The 19,038-nt window shown below is 42.0% G+C and overlaps 1 protein-coding gene across 6 annotated transcripts in view; it reads left to right on the plus strand.

Moving 5' to 3' along the window:
- The window catches only part of PDE8A (phosphodiesterase 8A), a 148,825-nt gene that overhangs the window by 82,850 nt on the left and 46,937 nt on the right, over positions 1–19,038 (plus strand). For all 6 annotated transcript variants that reach the window (XM_060097460.1, XM_060097462.1, XM_060097465.1 and 3 more), the window contains 5 exons: positions 1,514–1,570; positions 2,269–2,323; positions 10,461–10,549; positions 14,536–14,614; positions 16,261–16,398. In XM_060097460.1, coding sequence (XP_059953443.1) covers positions 1,514–1,570; positions 2,269–2,323; positions 10,461–10,549; positions 14,536–14,614; positions 16,261–16,398 — 418 coding nt within the window. The remainder of the gene's footprint in view (positions 1–1,513; positions 1,571–2,268; positions 2,324–10,460; positions 10,550–14,535; positions 14,615–16,260; positions 16,399–19,038) is intronic.

Genomic DNA, 19,038 nt, shown 5'->3' on the forward strand with positions numbered 1-19,038 from the left:
CGCGAGAGAGAGTGTTACGAGCTACGTGGTCCATGAGAGAGACTGGCTGGTCCCTAGGGCTGCTTTTCCATCCCTGAGCAACTTCCCAACCCCAGAGCTAGTCTGCATCTGTCGTTGGACTTCAGCCTTTCTCAACCTGAGCTCCATGAGAAAATTAAGCTTCAGTGCCCTGAGGCAGGGATAGGCAAAGGGGAGCACAGTCAGGCCCATTCATTTATGTATTGTCTGTGGCTGCTCTCGTGCTACAATGGCAGAATTGAGTAGTTGTGACAGAGTCTGTATGGCCCAAAAAGCCTAAAATATTTACTATCTGGCCCTTTGCAGAGAAATTTTGCCAAAACTGAGGCATCCATTGTATATGATGAATTGACTTTTCTCTTATGCATCTGGAATGGTTATGTTATGAACCATCCTTGGGAGAATTGAGAAATAGTCACTCAGATCAGTTTCCGTGTTCAGTGATTCAGAAGTGACACAAGTGATTCTTGAATCAGCAGAACTGAAGTAAGGCAGTAAGTCCGGGCTACTCTCCGTCCCATCCCGGACACATTGTCCAGGGGCCAGCGTGCTTCTGACTTGGCTGGGGCAGTCTGGATCCAGTCCTCTCCATCTCCTGCATCTGAAGTCACCCTCCGGTGTGAGTCCTCTTCCTTCCAGGCCAGGGGCCGAGTTCCTCCCTCTTCCTGTGGCCTGGCTCTTCTTCTCTGGATAGGCCTGCTTTCTTCCCCAGGGTAGGATGGGTCAAAGCCATTGCATATCTCCAGTGGAGCAACTTCTTTTCCTCCTACTCTTCTCTGTAACATTTATCTCTGCCCTCTCTCGTCTTTTGGCTGGATTTTCATTCCCCGTGACTTTCTGGGAAGCTGCTTCTCCGGAAGGTTGAATTCAATCCCTGTGGGCAGACTCACACTCCTTGGGTAATTTAAGTCTTCTACTTTTCTCAACCAGTCTTCCATTCTTAATTTTTCCTGCCAGGTGTTGATTCTCCTCTTTCTGACTGATAAGAATATCTTGCATTTCCAAGTTTTGAATATTTATTGTTACTGTTTTTGCCTGCATTCTACTTGGGAACCCTTCTTTGCACTGCTTAGAATACAGTGGAGAGCTGACCCTTGGGCTGCTTCACCCCAGCTAGTGGTAATATACATAAACTTGCATTTTCCTTTGGTAGGAAGAGACGAGTAACCCCTTTCATGTAAGCCCCAGGTAGGGAAAATTTTCCGCCTGAAACAGCTTAGGTTAAGAAAGAGCAGAACAAGTAGAAGGCACATCATTTGCACTAGCTGTTATCTTCACACTCCATAATTGTTAGGGTTACCATAGGCCACTAGTTAGGAGTTTGTCCTCCAAAGAGAGAAAGATCAAGTAGCTAAGAAGGTGACTCCAGCGTATGAAGGGATCTTTTGCTCTCCCTTCTCCCTCTCCCCCAGCTTTAATTGTTCTACCAAAATCGTTTAGGTATATTTAGTTTTTAAATAATTGCTTTAAATTTATTTTAAACTTTTTTTTAAAGGTCTATCAGATCATCAGAACTCTCAGAAAACACAGTTATTGTTGGTGTAGTACGCAGGTAAGATATTTCCTTCTTTCCTTCTTTTTTGATGTTGAAATTCAGGTGTCAGTGTAATGTTTGCTTTTAACAGAGGCCCAAATAACAGCTTGTGGGCCGTGACAGGCCTCACCCTTTTTAGTTGGGCCTTTTTTTCTTTACTCTTTCTTATTTTCTTTCACTTTGGCAGTTAAATTCATGGCTGGAGTTTGTACTCTCATACTAGGTTTTGTGATTTTGGACTGCCTTTCACTTTAGAAATAGGCAAACACGAGAGAATTCCATTCCTAAAGTACGAATGTTTTCCAGGCGTATTTCCTAGGGACTTCAAACTCCAAATATCTATGAAGATTTGAATTATATATAATTGGGGGAAATCTTATATTTCATTTTAAAATTGGAGGTAAGGAAAGAACAGAAATAATTTAGTTTAAATTAAAATTTTTATGTATCAAATAGATATACAGTCACTCCTGTATCCTGGCTGTTAGTGTAATCTCTGTATTTCAAGCATTAATATACACTGCCAAAAAGCCAAGTGTGAAACTAAAACAGAAAACTGTTTTCAACTTTATACGTTTGATTTGTATGTTAATCTAATTCATCTAAAAGTGCTCATTATATGACAATTATAATATTATGTAAATTAATGAGTAGTTAAAGATGTGAGATGTAATTGATAAAAACTGTCTCTAACCATTTACTATATTCTTTTGAAGGGCGGTTAGAGAAGAGTCATCTGTAATGTCCCTCATTGAGGCTGGCTTTACAAGGGTATGTACCCACTTTTTTGTTATACAAGTATAATTCAGCATGAGAAGTTATTTTATCTGAGTTTAGAGCCCAGCAATAGTTTTGAATTAATTTGAAGAAAAAAAATTGTCCTTATGCTGTGTTACAGTTTGGTTTAACTTTATAATCTGGTAATCTAATAATCCACAACACTTTGCTTTCTTAGTCTCTCAAAACTATGCCTGCTAAAGTCATCTAAACATATTAAAATCTCCTTTAATGGCTTACTCATTAAAAATTATACCATAGGATGTGTTGTTACAATGCTTACATGTTTACATGCAACTTTAAAGCCAGTTCAAGGATTCTGGAAGTAAGACCTCCCCAACATGGCTCCCTTTCTTTCCACCACTGGCTCCAGTCTGTTGGTTTCTCTTAAGCCAAAAAGCTTCTGAAGGTTTTGGTCAGCTGGCTGCCAATGAGCCTTGGGAATCATGATGGAGAGAGCTTATGTAAGGCTGATTGTTGGGCAGATTTGTAGCCCAAATTAATATTATCAATGAGGTAGTCCAGAAACCTCAAGCCTTGAACTTAGTTTAAAGTGATTCTGGGGCTTCCCTGGTGGCACAGTGGTTAAGAATTCGCCTGCCAATGCAGGGGACATGGGTTCGAGCCCTGGTCCAGGAAGATCCCACACACCGCAGAGCAGCTAAGCCCGTGCACCACAACTATGAGCCTGCACTCTAGAGCCTGTGAGCCACAACTACTGAGCCCGCGCTCCACAACTACTGAAGCCTGCACACCTAGAGCCCATGCTCCGCAGCAAGAGAAGCCACTGCAGTGAGAAGCCTGTGCACCGCAATGAAGAGTAGCCCCGCTCGCTGCAACTAGAGAAAAACCCGCACGCAGCAATGAAGACCCAACGCAGCCAAAAATAAAATAAAATAAATAAATGTATTAAAAAAATAATAAATGAGGTGATTCTGGATGGTAGCACTCCCAGGTATTTGGAAGAAGCAAATTACAAATCCTCCCAGAGAAAGACACCTTCTTCTTTGGCCTCAGAGAATCTCTGCAAATAATCAGTCAGGGGCAGCAGGCAGCACTCAGCATTAACCAATCCACCAGGAGACAAGGCATTGCAAGTGAGAACTAGCAGGGGGAGAAAGACAGCAGGAACAGACCCTCACAGTCCTCAGAAATTAGAATGATCAGATATGAATTGTAAAACAATTATGCCTGTTATATGTAAAGAAATAAAGACAAGACAAGCTTGGAAATATCTGCAAGGAATAAGAAAGTATAAAAAGTGACAGCACATTTTAGGTAGAACGTAATCGAATTTTGAGAAGTGTGCATATAATAACTGAAAATTTGAAAACTTAGTAGGTCAGAAGAAATTATCCAGCATGTAGCACAAAGATAAAAAAATAGAAAATAAGTTAGAGAGGTTTAGAAATGTGGAGGGTAGAATGTACATTTTAGCATATATATAACTGGAGTTCCAGAAGGACAGAAGAGAGAATGGGGCAGTATATTTGAAGAGAATTCTCCAGAAATGATGGAAGACTTTAGTCCACAGATTCCAAAATTCCAAAGTAGAGTAAATAAAAAGAGGACATATCATAGTGAAAAAACAAACAAACAAAAACAAGATCTTAAAATCAGCCAGAGGAAAAAGATTAACCTTCAAAAGAATAGCAGACTAACAGCTAGCTTCTCAGCAGCAATAACCGGAAGATAGAAAACAGTGGAATAATATTTTCAGTGTGATAAGAGAAAATAACTGCCAACCTAGATTGTTACACCTAGCCTAAATACTTTCAAAATGAAGGTGTAATAAAGACTTTCAGAAATATGAAAATTGAGGCAGTTTGTAAGTAGCAGATTCTCACAAGGAAATTCTTAAGGAGGTACTTCAAACAGAAGCAAGATAAGTCCCAAGTGGGAGGCCTGAAAGGCAGGAAGGAATGAGGAACAAGAAAATGTGAATGTGGGGTAATTATAAACACATGTTTACTGTATAAAACAGTAATAATGTCTCATCTGATTAGAGATTACGGTGAGAAAAGGACTGTAACCTGAGAGTCACACACCCAGCTAAGTTACTGTTCATGCCCTTTAGGGCAAAAGAGATATTCCTTTTGGGGGATATACATAAAATTCAGAGATGTGTTTCCCCAGTAGCCCTGTCTGAGGAAAATGATTGAGTAAGGACTTCAACCATAGAACAAATGAACTGGAACAGAAATTCTAAGATGAGGGAGAGAGCGGTAGAGAGAAGTGATAGGAGGTGAGCCTGCCCTGCGCACGTGCTCCCCTGCTCCTCCCTCCTTCTCGAGCCCTCCTTCTTTCTGTGTCTGCGTGTGTATGTGTGTGCAATGTAGAATATATATGTTTATATATAATTATCATTACATAACATCCAATAATAGCTCAGTATTTAAATTCTAGACTATCTGAACAAACCCTAGGTGTCTCCAAGGTTTGGGGGGAGGAAGTAGAGGTAAAAGGGTTCTCGTGACCTCACCTAGCAGACAGGGAATGGGGGTGGGCAGTGAAAGTATTCTGAAGTTTTCTTCTTTATGGGAAATGTGCTGGTGGGAGATACTTTGTTCTGGAGGTAACTGGTATCTTGTTTTCAAATAATAGTAAAGAAATCTATGTCTGCTTTTAAGATCGGTGAAAAGGAAAGTAACCATTAATACAGAAGTTTAAGTAGACTTCCAAATTAACAAAATATGGAATTTGCGGGAATTCCCTGGTGATCCAGTGGTTAGGACTCCACGCTTTCACTGCCAAGGGCCCGAGTTCAATCCCTGGTCAGGGAACCAAGATCCCACAAGCTGCTCAGCACGGCCAAGAAACAAACAAAAAAACCATACGGAATTTATAGCAACTTGATCAAACTGGCAGATCCAAGGAAGGGGAAACAACAGTGTGAAAGCAATCATAAACACAAAGTAAGATAAGAGTAAAATCAAGTGCATGGGAATGGGCTGAATTCTCCCATTAAAGGATAAGCCATTAGATTGGGTTATAAAAGTACAATTATATGATGTTTATAAGACAGTGATAAAAGGAGCTTAATAATAAAGAAAGAGGTAGCAAATAAATGCAGACAAAAGGAACACAGGAATTCCAATATTAACATCAGATAAGGTGGAACTTAAGACCTTGTTTTATACACACATAATTTTATATAAAAATTTTAGATTATTATTATTACATAGTTTTTTGGTTCTCCCTTTTTGACACTCCCACAACATTCACACCTATCAGTGCCTGTCCCCATTCCCTGACCTCCAGTAATCCATGTGAGCTAGTATGAGAAAAACCACACCAGCCAGCATGAAGGTGAGCATTCCTTTAAGAATCCCAGGTTGGGGCCTCCCTGGTGGCGCAGTGGTTGAGAGTCCGCCTGCCGATGCAGGGGATACGGGTTCGTGCCCCGGTCTGGGAGGATCCCATATGCCGCGGAGCGGCTGGGCCCGTGAGCCATGGCCGCTGGGCCTGCGCATCCGGAGCCTGTGCTCCGCAACGGGAGAGGCCACAACAGTGAGAGGCCCACATACCGCAAAAAGAAAAAAAAAAAAAAAAAAGAATCCCAGGTTGGAAGTTGTAGATCACCTATTCCCAGGAATTGTTAGGTCATCCCTCCTTAAACTGCTTAGGGAAGCATTCACAAGGGGCAAAACACTTTCCCAGATAACTTTGAAGATCTTTATATTATTACTCTTAAGCTGCAGAACTGGCTGTCCTTTTTTTGTGTGTGTGTGGTACACGGGCCTCTCACTGTTGTGGCCTCTCCCATTGCAGAGCACAGGCTCCGGACGCGCAGGCTCAGTGGCCATGGCTCACGGGCCCAGCCACTCCGCAGCATATGGGATCTTCCTGGACCGGGGCACGAACCTGTGTCCCCTGAATCGGCAGGCAGACTCTCAACCACTGCGCCAGAACTGGTTATTCTTAACAAGTACCTTCGATGCTTCCACTCTGCAGTGAAACTAGTGAAACTTGGGGGATAGAATATTCATCTTGCCTTGGGTTGTTTGCTTACCTACAGCCACCAGCAGTCATTAAGCTTTTTATTTGTACGAGGTCATAGATGCAGTGTTGGAAATTGTGTGTTTGAAATTCTGCGCAAGGAAGTCCATCAGCACAGCTTCGTGGACTAGGAAGCGTGTCCTGGTAGAAAGTCTAGTTAACCATGGACTTTGTATTTTCCTAGTATAATTGAGTTATCATGAAACTAATTTGAAAATTCAAAAGTAACCGACATATACACTTTGCCTGCCCTCTCAGCCGTACAACTTAATCAAGGTGTCCCCCTGAAGCATTTGCTGGGAACCACGGTTAAGTGCATGTCTCTGCGAAAACACTCCCATGCAAAAAACACAAAGGTTTTAAAGTAATCATTTTAGAGGTCTGTGACTTAGGAAGTATGGAAATAGCAGCAACCTCACCACTTTATAAGTGACGAATCCAAGTCGATGAGCAGTCCTCAGAGACTACACGCGCTAACTCTTCTCATGCAGAGTCCTGTACCCTCAGGTAACAAAAGGATAGTGAGGTGACAGAGGGCACGGAGACCGAGCAGAGCATCCAGACCTGGAGGGAAGGTGATTCTCCAGAGTCTCATGCTGGGAGGCAGTGGGGCCCGTGCTTGAACCCAGCCCTGGACCTGAAAGCCATCACCACAGTGAGAACTCTGGGCTTCAGGGGGCAGTCAGCTATTCTGTGGATTGGCCATAGTTCAGGAGTTCAGGATGGATGGATGGAGACCTACTTGCCTCCTCAGTTGGACTTGGCGGCTGAGCTTTTGCTGACTAAAATCTGGAAGGTTAGGGTTTGGTATCTCTCAACACTGGTTGTGGGTTAGAACCCCCTGAAAGGCTTCCCTGGAGACCCTGTTTCAGTTGGTGTGGGGAGGAGCCTGCACGTTGGTATTATTTTTTAAGATTGCAAGGAATTCTAATATGCAGCCAAGGGTTGAGAACCACTGGGTGGGGCCCAGCAAGGTGGGCGTGGTATGCTCTGGAGAAAGCAAGGCTGAGTTGTCTCAGGAGTCTGCAGGACTGTGGCCCCGGCCCCTCTTGTGGGATGGGTTGGGGAGGGGAGACCAGCTGCTGTTCAAGCAGAGGGAATAGCGGCCTGATGCCTGAAGATCCCTGGACCTGCTGCCCTTCTCCACCCTCCATGCCCTGTGGAATCCTTGGGACATGAATGAAAGTTGGAGAAGGGCAGGAAAGACAGGATATTTAGATACACAGAACAAAGCAGAGGTAGTGAGGGGGAGGGGCAGATAGCAGGAGCAAATGCTGTACTTCTAGTCACATGTGCTTGTTTTTTAGCCATGATGTCTAACTTTGGGGTAAAGAAGTTTGGATATGCACATTCACACCCAGTGAAAACTCTGGTTGCATGCATGGGAGGCCATGACACATAAAACACATGGCTCCGTGTCCCAAGATGTCACCTGCAGAGCAGGCGAAGCCAGGCAAGCGCGTGGACAGCTGGAGACGTCTGTCCATCTCAAGTCCCCCACCCCTTGTCCACTGGAGTGGCACAAGCACTATACCCGGAAATCTCTCCTCCCTATTCCTGCCTGGTCCACAGTGGGCGCCTCTGCAGATGGGCAGTGTTCCTGGACGTGCCTGAGGGCTCCTGGCTGACTGAGGAGTGAGCAGCAGGGCCAGCACTCTCCTCCCCTCTCAGCAGCAGGGAGCTGGTAGGCATGTCACCTCTCTCAGACTTCTGTGGGTAAGAAGGGCTGTGTTTGGCCTGCAGGCCCGGGAATCATCATGCCCATGGCCAGCAGGCCTTGCCTTCCCTCCCAGGGGACAGCAGTCACTGCGCTTTATGTTTGCGCAACAGTTTACAGTTAGAGTGCTTTCTCATGGTCGTCTGGTGGAGCAGGGTGTCTTGTTTTGCAGGTGAGGAAGCAGGCTCAGGAAGGTTAAGGGCCTCATTGAGAATCATACAGCTTTTAAGGCATGAACTTGGGGCTGGATTTTTAGGTTTCTTGACACAATGACAAGACCCTGAGCACTGTTCAAACAGGGATATCTGCCTTCACTGGCAGTAGAAGGAGCTCCACAAGGGGCCCTGTCCCCTAGATTGGTCTGGCTTTGGTTGTCGATAGTGGCCTGCAGATGTCCTGCCTCTTAGCCTCAGCTTCCTCCTCAGTCAGATATTATCCATGTATTGAGCAGGTGAAAGCAAGAGCTGTTCACAGAAATAGGGGTGAGTAAATGTTCACAAATATTTTTTTACATCTGAATCTAACTACGTGACAGAACGTAGCGACTTGTAAGATGTCTTCATGAAATACGTAATTTGGTGGTGCTCAGGTTTCCCATTCCCATGTAAATTTGCTTCGTTGAGATGTTTCCATTATGTAAAGGTTATTATACAAAACAGTTACTGTCCACAGCAGTAAGAGAGACCTGGGCAAAGCCATGGCTCTGCCAGTACCTCTGCTGTGGAGGGTAATCCTTTGTCAGCTTAGTTGAGCTGCTGTTTGAAGTGACTGTAGGAGAATGTTGCCTGAGTGCGAGTTACCTCTGAAACTCAGCTGCAAAGAGATGTGCAAGCATATTTTTGCTTACCGTGAGCTTGTTCAGCTCGAAAGAGGACAACATATTGCTCTTGAATAAGTGAATAGACTCTGAAAGTTAATATAGACAGGACTTTAGTTAATAAATTTCCTCCTTCTGTATATTCTAGGCTCTGCTAGTGACATGTAGACATCAAAAATCCTCTTACTTCAAGGCAGTGAAAGAAAAGCCTTCTTAAGCACTCTTTTTCTTCTTGAAGTTTTTTTTTAGTGGAATTAAATATTGTGTTAGTTTCAGGTGTACAGCAAAGTGATTCAGTCATATATATATACAAATATACATATGTATATATATATACATATTTATACTTTTTCAGATTCTTTTCCATTAAAGGTTATTACAAGATATTGAATATAGTTTCCTGTGATATACAGTAGGACCTTGTTGTTTACCTATTTTACATACAGTAGTGTATATCTGTTAATCCCAAACTCCTAATTTATCCCTCTCCCCATCCTTTCCCCTTTGGTAACCATAAGTGTGTTTTCTATGTCTGTCAGTCTATTTCTGTTTTGTAAATAAGTTCATTTGTATTTTTTTTTAGATTCCCACATATAGGTGTTATCATATGATATTTGCCTTTCTCTGTCTGACTTACTTCACTTGGTATGATAATCTCTAGGTCCATTCATGTTGCTGCAAATGGCATTATTTCATTCTTTTTTATGGCTGAGTAATATTCCATTGTACATACTACACACACACACACACACACACACTCACACACACACCCCCACACACACATCTTCTTTATGCATTCCTCTCTCGATGGTCTGTTAGGAGGTTGCTTCCGTGTCTTGGCTCTTGTAAATAGTACTGCTGTGAACGTTGGGGTGCATGTATCTTTTTGAATTATAGTTTTCTCTGGATATATGCCCAGGAATGAAGGCCTATTTTTTTCTAATTCCATTTATTTACTACTTTATTGAGATACTATTCATATACCATGTAATTCAGCTATTTATTTTAAACTTGACATAATATTTTTATAAAAATGTAAAATAATTATAATGCAATTTTCCATTTCCTCATTTTACTTGACAGTGTGTCTCGTACATCATTCCATATAAGTGTGTGTATAATAGCTGCATGCTGTTCCATTAAATGGTTATACTATAGTATACTATAGTTTTTTAAATTAATTTATTTTAAAAATTATTTTATTTTTTTCTCTTTCCAGCAAATACCTTGCCCTTTCTGCCTTTCTTTCCCTTCCTTCCTTCCTCCCTCCCTCCCCCCTTCCTTCCTTCCTTCCTTCTTTCTTTCTGCCTTTTCTTCTCTTTATTGAGGTATAGTTGATCGATTCAGCCACTTAAAGTGCACAACTCAGTGGTTTCTTAATATATTCTCAGATATGTGCAAGTACTATTTTTTAAAAGCTGATTTGGTACCCATAAGTTTTCATCTCTTATTTCCTGTTAATCATGAAAGATAAATTATTTTTTAGATTTCAGGTACCAAGTTGAGAATCCTGTTGGAAAGAATTATTTTTTATATATGTATTTAATCATTTAAAGGTGCACATTTGTTTATCCACAAAATCCCCTTTCTGTTTGTAGAGGTATGTAGAAAACCCCAGCGCCATGGCCTGTTACAATGAACTGCTCCAGATGGAGTTTGGATTGGTGCGCCCACAGCTGAAACTCAGGTAATTCTGCTGCTTCTGGTAAGTCGACCATATCACACAGAGCATTGTTGCAAGTGAGGACTTCGGTTGTGGGCGGCTACATTTTGGTTGTAACTGACCTCCTGCTGAAATGGGATGGGGTGGTGGGAAGGCATCTCTCCTCACAAAATGCTTTCAGAGTCTGCCTGGATGTCTAATAGGTGGTCATGTTAGTGATTGGAGACTCAGCATTTAAAGATGGGGCTCCAGTGGTGACTTCCCTGGCGGTCCAGTGGTTAAAACTTGACGCTGTCACTGCCGGGGCCCTGGGTTTGATCCCTGGTCGGGGAGGATAACACAAACCACATGGCGTGGCCAAAAAAAGAAAAAAAAAGATGGGGCACCAAAATAATAGCAAATGAAAAAGCAGGATGCAAAAGTATATATACTGAATTATCTGTTTTGTTTTTTAATTAAAAAATTACTTTTAATATACACATACACCCAACCCATTAACATTATTATCTCTGGTAGGTGACATGTTTTCTTCTCTACAATAAGCATTTTGTAATTTGCTCTTGCTAAACAGTTTTTTTTTTTTAACTGATGAGTGGAAACCTTGTTCTTTGTAGAGTGAGAAAAGCAGAAAAATTAGTAAAATTATATGAGGTTGACAGAAGTGAAAAAAATGTCAGTAGCTCTTTATCATCCTAGGTCTCTTCCTTGGGTGGTCTACTATTCTTTAACATTTCCTTTACCAGGATCAAAGAGAGAATGAAATCATTCTGTTTGTATGTGCCCAAGGCAGAGAAAAGGGGATTAGAATTTGGGGTATTAACGTTGGTAGGGACCAGCACAGGGTATCACATGCAGAGAAGAAAATACTTCATAGACAAAATGAAATGAAGTGTGAGGTAGCAAAGAAGTGCTGCTGAGCAGAGATGTTTCAGGGCTAGTGAGGTCTACAAAAGAGCTCCTTTTTATTGCCAAAGTTTTCAGGGAAACTTGAGATGGATGGTTGGCCTTGGGCCTGCCTCCTTCTCATTCCTGGGTCTTCCGCAGCCTGGCTGCAGCACTCCCACAGTGAGCTGGGCTGCTGCCCTCTCTGAGAGGAGAACGGAACTGTGGAGCAGGGGGTGATGTTAGAGCTTATTTCATCAAATCACGAATCACGATGCAAAAACAGAGACCCAGGGAGGTTAACTGATTTACATCCAAGATCTCGCACGCAGCACATGGCAAAGGTGGTCCTTTAGGTTGTAACCCCCATTTTCAAAACTGCACTCATTGTCTCTCCTCATGCTCTACTTTGTTCTCTGTGTACCAGCTGACAGCCAAAGGGAGATGTCCACTATAAAGGGAGATATGAAAATATTGATAATGAAGGGAAGGGGGAAATGTGGGGCTAGAGAATTGGGAGCAATAGAGAAAGACTTGTTCTGAGAGATATTAAAATGCACTAAAAAGCTATAACAAGCATCTTTGTGTTACTGCTAGATCAGTAAACTAGAATGTAAAGTCTAGAAATAGACGTGCGTGTATTTAAGAATTTAAGAATTAAGAACATAAGTATATGTGTTCAACATGGCAATTTAAATCCACACAGGAAAGGGTGGACTTTTCAATGAATAGAATTGTGACAGCTTATTAACTGGAAAGAAAATTAAGTTATATCCCGATCTCACACCCAGTCCCAAAATAAATTCCAGTGTGCATAATGTTAAAAAGTGTGGCCACATAAGTACTAAAAATGTAAGTGAACATATGTATTTGGATAATGAAGTCTTTTTAAACTCAGCATGGTGTGAAAGCCAGATTTTATAAAGGAAGAGAATCAGATTAGACAACATAAAAATGTTAAGCTTGTCTCAGTAAGTATACCTTAAATAATGTTAAAAATTTAGACAAATAACAAACTGGGAAAAATACATTCTTAACATACAGGACAGGTAGGTTAATATCCTGAATACGTAAAGAGCTTTGATGAATAAGTTTAAAAATGGAAACACCCAGTAGAAAAAATTTAAAAGGACATGTTGTGAACAAGCAGTTTGTAGGAGATATTAATGGCCAATAAACATGAAAAAAAATATTCAGCTTCACTAGTAACCAAAGAAATGAAAATGATATACCATTTTGTATTTACCAGATCTGCAAAAATTAAAAAAGAGTGATAAAACCCAGTAGGGCTTCTCACAGATCCATCTCCTCCAAGCTTGTTATATCAGAGGTGGGAACTTACTTCTCATTGTTTTTTTGGTTCTTGTTTTTTTAAATAACAGCTTTATTGAGGTAATTCTCTTGATTTTTATATGCCAAGAAAGAAGAGCTAATTTTTATTGGCTAAAGCTGCTTTGTCTTATTTAGCTAGACAGTGTAGTAATACCAGGAATAAAGTAAAGGCATTGTAATTATTGGTTTTATAAATGTAATCTCTGCACTTTATGAACAAGTAGACAGTTGCTTTCTCTTTTTCATCTTCTGAGGCATATACAAGAAAAAAACTGAATGCATTCCCCAGTCATGGAGAATTTGTTTGACTAAATTATGGTATAATTTTACAATAGAATATTATATAGTTATTAAAAGTGATGATAAGGAACTAATTATTGATATGGAAAGATATTAATGTATATGGTTCAGTGGTACAAGCAGATGATAAAACTGTAGAGTATGATCCTATTTTTATATGTATATGTATTACATGTATATTTACACAAGAAATTGCCTAGAACACCAGTTGATATGCGTAGGTGTTGGGATTTCAGATTATTTAATCTCATTTATTTTTAAACAGATTTATTGAGATAAAATTGACATTCTATACAATTCACCTATTTAAAGTACACAGTTCAGTGGCTTTTAATGTATTCACAGAATTGTGCAACCATTGCCACAATTTTAGAACATTTTCATTACCCGCAGCCCTAGATAACCACTAATCTAATTTCTCTATATACATAGATTTGCCTCTTCTGGACATTTCATATAAATAGAATCATACAATATGTGGTCCTTTTAACTTAGCGTGATGTTTTTCAAGGTTCATCCATATTTTGGCACGCATCAGGGCTTTATTTCTTTTTATATCTGCATAGTATTCCATTGTATGGATATACCACATTTTATTCATCCATTCACCAGTTGATGGACTTTAGGGTTGTTTCCACCTGTGGGCTATAAGTTTTTGTGTGGACGTATGTTTTCATTTCTGTAGGGTATCTACCTAGGAGTAAAATTGCTAGGCCATATGGTAACTCTATGTTTAACAGCCTGAGGAACTGCCAGACTGTTTTCCAAAGCAGCTAGCTGCACCATTTTACACTCCCACCAGCAGTGTATGAGGGTTCCTCACCAACACTTGTTTTTATCTCTATTTTTGATTGTAGATATCCTAGTGGGTAGGATGTAGTATCTCATTTATTATTGTTTTCTAATTTTTAAAAAATAAACCTTTGTTACCCGTGCAATTTAAAAATGTTTTCAAACACTGAGGACAAGGGAGAATGCTCACAGTATAAGGCTAAGTGGAAGCAGGGAACAAAGCTCATGATCCCGATGATCCCAGTTTTGTGCAAAGAATTTGTTGAAAGTGATAGCTACAGATGATGGGCTGCCTCCTTTCTACCAGGCTTCGTGTGGGGTTCTTGACTCCATTTTCTCATTGAGTCCTCACGAGGACCCTTCAGATGGTGAGAAGGCTGAGACCCAGGGAGGTTCAGTCATGTCCCACAGCCAGCGAAGGGCTGTGATCTGACCCTGGGGTGTGTTCCACCTGGTCCACTTGTCCTTAGAATGAAGGAAAGGCACCAAATTGTGTATAGTCATGATCCCAAGTACCGAGGTTGCAGGAGGCGCTTATTTCTTCCTTATGCTTTTTACTATTTCCCCCTACTTTTTCTTGAGTTAGCATTAGTTACCTTTATAATCAAAGAACACATTTAAATAAGTTAATGTAATATTCCAAGATTGTATTACATTTTATAATATTTACATTAAGCAGTCCTTTTTCTTTTCTACTCATAAAGGGCTTGTAACTCAATGTTCACTGCATTAGAAAAAAGTCAAGAAGCAATTGAAATTACAAGTGAAGACCACATTGTACAGGTTTGTTGTTTTGGAAGTTTGTCCTTCTGAATTTCTGGTTTGTTTGCATTTTTAAGATTGAACCCCTTCAGTATGTTTTTTTTTTTTTTCCTCTCTTTGAAGTTCAAGGGACCAGTTTTTCCTTAGAGGATTATCAGAACAAAATCTGTAAAATATATAATTTAAAATAAGTTCCCTATAGGTAAGAAAAGGTTCCAATAATTGCTTAACGTGCTAGAAAATATTCTGTAGAAATATGGCATTAGCATTTATTATTTCTCACTTTTTTGCATATTTATTTACTTAGCAAGGAGGGACTTTTATCCAGAGGATTGTTTCTGTGGTGGAGTGGGGTAGAGAGAGACTGCTGCAGCAAGGAGAGGCTCTGTCCATAAGGGCTGCACGCTCTTACCTTTCCTACTGCTTTTGAAGATAGTTTACACCTATAGAAATTTACTAGAAACTACTCAAATTTTCAAAAATAAACTAGCAATTACTTCACAAATTATCCATTATTAGAAAAGTGGCTTCATATAAGTGACTGAAGATAACATGGCTTTCAGATAACAGCAAACCGGTAACATGTATTTTCATATAACAGCAAAAGAGAGAGTTGTGCCAGAGGAATGTTCCTTTTGTCTGAGAATGAGCCCCACTTTGATTTTAGTTCTGAGCACTCCAGTTCTTCACTTTAATCTAACTAGTGACTTTCTTGGTAAAGAGTTGATGATGTTAGTATACAGGATGGTGCCCAGACAGGCGACACTGGCTGGTGGTCGAGGGCACAGGCTTGGTATCAGTCAGGCCTGGCTTCCAATCAGCCTCGGCCCCTTCCTAGCTGGGCATCTTCGGGCAGGTGACTTAATCTGTCTGAATTTGCTGTCTCATCTGTACAAATGGGAATAATATTAATGCTAACAACGACTTACCTTTTGTAAGGATGTTCTGAGGATTAAATGTGTTACTGTGTGTGAAGTGCTTTTACTACAGTGCCTAGCAAGGAAAACAAACCTTAAACAGTATGATGATTGTTTTATCATCGTCATTATTTGTTATTCCTATTAGCACATGCACAGCTTTCCCATACATTTTCTTCTAGTCTTACAGTCCTATTTGAAACTTAACCATAAAGCCTTGCATTTGTAAACACTTCCTAGTTCATAGCCTGCTTTCCAAACTCATTATTCATTTGCATCATATGGGAGAGGCGAAATAAGTGTTTCATTCCCATTAAACAGATGTGCAGACTGAGACTTGGAGGGGTTAAGTGACTTGTGGGAGTAGACCCTGGGTTTTCAGACTCCCAGTCTGGTGCTTTCTTCCACTGTATCGTAATCTCAACAGCCCTTTTGTGGCAGCCCTGGGTCTGTCTCCGTGCAGCTTCTTTCCTCTGCTGGTGTTTCCGTGGAGTGGGCCTGCTGCCCTCCCTGCAGCCCCAGGAGGACAAGGCAGCAAGCCCAGCCCGGTGTCATCGGAGCAGAGGCTTCTCCAGACTCCACGGTTTTTCGGGGGTTGTGCTCTTGTGGCTTTAGAACCGTCGTAGTGAGCGCCAGGCTCCTGGGCTTTCTGGGGGAAAAATATGATGGTTTAGGTTGAACATCTTTGATTGTCCTCTTTTCAAAATTTCTTTTAATTCACATGATGTTTTTTCCTTTGTCTTCCCCCAGTATGCAAATCCAGCATTCGAAACAACAATGGGCTATGAGTCAGGTGAATTAATAGGGAAGGATTTAGCAGAAGTGCCTGTAAATGAAAAAAAGGCTGATTTGCTCGATACTATAAATTCATGCATCAGGATAGGCAAGGTAAGTAAGAGGTCACTACCCTTGTTACTCTCACATAACAAAGAGGGAAGGAAGGAGACCTAGCGCTCACTGAGCACTGCTAGAGCCAGGTGATCTCAGTCTCACTCTTCCCAGAAGCCTGGGGAAGTGTAGGTAGTGTTATCTCTGTTATGCCCATTTTGCAGATGAGGAAATTGAGGCCAAGAAAGTATATAAAACCTGACCAGCCAATAAGAGTAACTTTGACACTTAACATCATTGTTTTCATTTTTGTAAGAAGTGAGTAAGTTGATGTTTCTAATAATTGATCTTCTAAGTGGTAGCTGTTGGCAAATGGTCTGGGTAAAGGATTGCCAGTGAGTTAACACATTCTCAGAACACATTGGAGCCCATCAGTTCTCTGAGCCTCGTTCATTCATTCAGCATTTTTTGAATGCCAGGTGTGCTAGGTTCTGGTATAGAAAGAAGGGCAAAACAAAAATCCCTTAGAGAACTCATTCCAGGGTGCAAAACAGACAGATAAAAGTAGTCATTGCGTTGTGATGTGAGAAGTTACAGCACCCTGGTGCTGAAGGGGTAGACAAAGCAAGGCAGGCTCAGTCTGAAAGGTTCTTTCTGTCTCTGAACTGTGGCTTCTGACAGCACCTCACTGTTATTAGGTTTTAAAATATGATGGGAAGGAAAAGGCTACTGCTGTCCATAGTCATTCTTAGGGTTTTCTGCTGGGCTCTTTTTAACTTTTAGAAGTTGGGACTATGAATCTGATCATTCAGAACATTTGAAAAATCGGTGACCTGCTCTCTTGCTGGCTATCTGGAGGCCCTGTGGAAGTGATGCCCTTTCCCTGTGGCATTTGGCCCGTGCCTGTCCCTTAGCACACAAGGGCAGTCTGCCAGAGGGGGCAGGAGGGTTATGCAAAGCTTATACCCCCACTTGGCTTGGGCCCCTCGGAATACACTGTGAGTGGGTTGGTGTCCTTTGCCTTCCCGCGGCTCTGAGCACACAAGATGGCTTTGCAGTGAGAACAGGGAAAGAACAGGCCAGCGGCGGGGCCCAGTAATGCACTCTCAGGGGAATCACAAAAATGGGCACTGCTTGAATCCTATTTTGCCTTCAGCTTTTCTGTTGAGGATGATGATTTTCTTACTAGAGAGAGTGGCAGGCCCTCTGGATAGAGAAACAAAGGCTGAGATGAATGAAGAGACAGACCCTTAGGTGTTCAGGCCCACCAGTGTTCCCTCCCTGGGCCGAGAGGGGTGTCCTTGGAAGGCAGCTCCAGAACAGCAGCCATTCCAGACCCCTGCAACCTTTGAGGGGCTTTACCATGGCCTCCCCAGTCCTGGCGGTTTGGTCCAGCCAGCAGTTCTGTTGTGAGGTTGACCAGGGTGTGAAGCAGATGGTGGCTCTCAGGCTCCTTGATCTGGTAGCGGCCCTTGCAGTGAGGAGAGCAAGTTGAGATGGGGGTGGGGGCACCCAGTGGATTAGCTGTAGGCCCTGGGATTCACCCAGATCCCTGTGAGCAGCGTCTTGCCTCCTGAGGTGTGCCGTTGGGCACCAGGTGCAAAGGGCCTCAACAGCAGGACACATGTTCTCTAAAATCTGTATTTGCTATGAACAGAGAACACGAAAGGTTATCGCATTGTCAACCTCTATACTGCTTTATTTCAAAAAGAAACCAGGTGGGGATATATGTATATGTATAGCTGATTCACTTTGTTATACAGCAGAAACTAACACATCATTGTAAAGCAGCTATACTCCAATAAAGATGTTTAAAAAAAAAGAAAAGGAACCAGGGCATTTGTTTTGCATGATTGCAAGTTCTTGGGGAGAGTGCAAAAGCTGCTGTTTGTCCTTTGTTGGTACCCTGCTGGTTCACGGGCAACACTGCAGCAGGACAGACCACTTAGCTGGGCAGTTTTTTGAGGAGAAAGATATGTGACCTTTCTAATCAAGTCTCCCTCAGGAGAAGAAGGGCTTGTTGAGAATCAGCCAGCCCTTGGCAAACAGTGGTACCATGGTCAGTGGAGAGAGTTCAGACATGTGCTGGGAGCCAGGATGGAGCCTTTGGAAGTGGTCAGATGACCGGGAGGGGCTTTGGAATGTCAGATTCTAGGTGTCCAACCAGTTGGATATCCTTGGAGTCAGAGGAGAAATTCTGATGATGTTCAAACAGAAAATACTGCGCACACCACTCTCTATAAACCTCCTCTGCCTCCTGTTCTCAGCCACTGGCTCCCCTTTCAGGTAAAACTGATACTATTAGGCACCTTGATTTTCAGCCCCACACTCCTGCTTGCTTCCTCCCTTTATGTTTCCTTCTTGGCTCTCCTCCTATCTGTCAGGGCCCTAGAACCCCTGGCCTCCTGTCTTCTCAGATACCTGAGCCTTATATTGGCTCTTCTCTTTTAGAAATTTTGCATTTTTTTCCCCTCAGTAACTGTCTTGCAGGTGCTGAAGGAATGTCGGCTGCCCGGCTGGCTGCCTCTGATAATGATGTGCAGTTGCAGAGCCCTTTAGCTCTTCACACCTTTTACCTTCCCCAGGAGCTTTCCTCCCTCGCCGCCTCCCCTCTTCTCCCACTTTTCCACCACCTCTTTCCTCCCAGGTTTACCAGGGCTCTTTGTCCCCTGCTGGTTCCTCAGAAAGCTCCCTTTGTTG

The sequence above is a fragment of the Mesoplodon densirostris genome, chromosome 4, assembly GCF_025265405.1.
Source record: "Mesoplodon densirostris isolate mMesDen1 chromosome 4, mMesDen1 primary haplotype, whole genome shotgun sequence".
Taxonomy (NCBI): domain Eukaryota; kingdom Metazoa; phylum Chordata; class Mammalia; order Artiodactyla; family Ziphiidae; genus Mesoplodon; species Mesoplodon densirostris.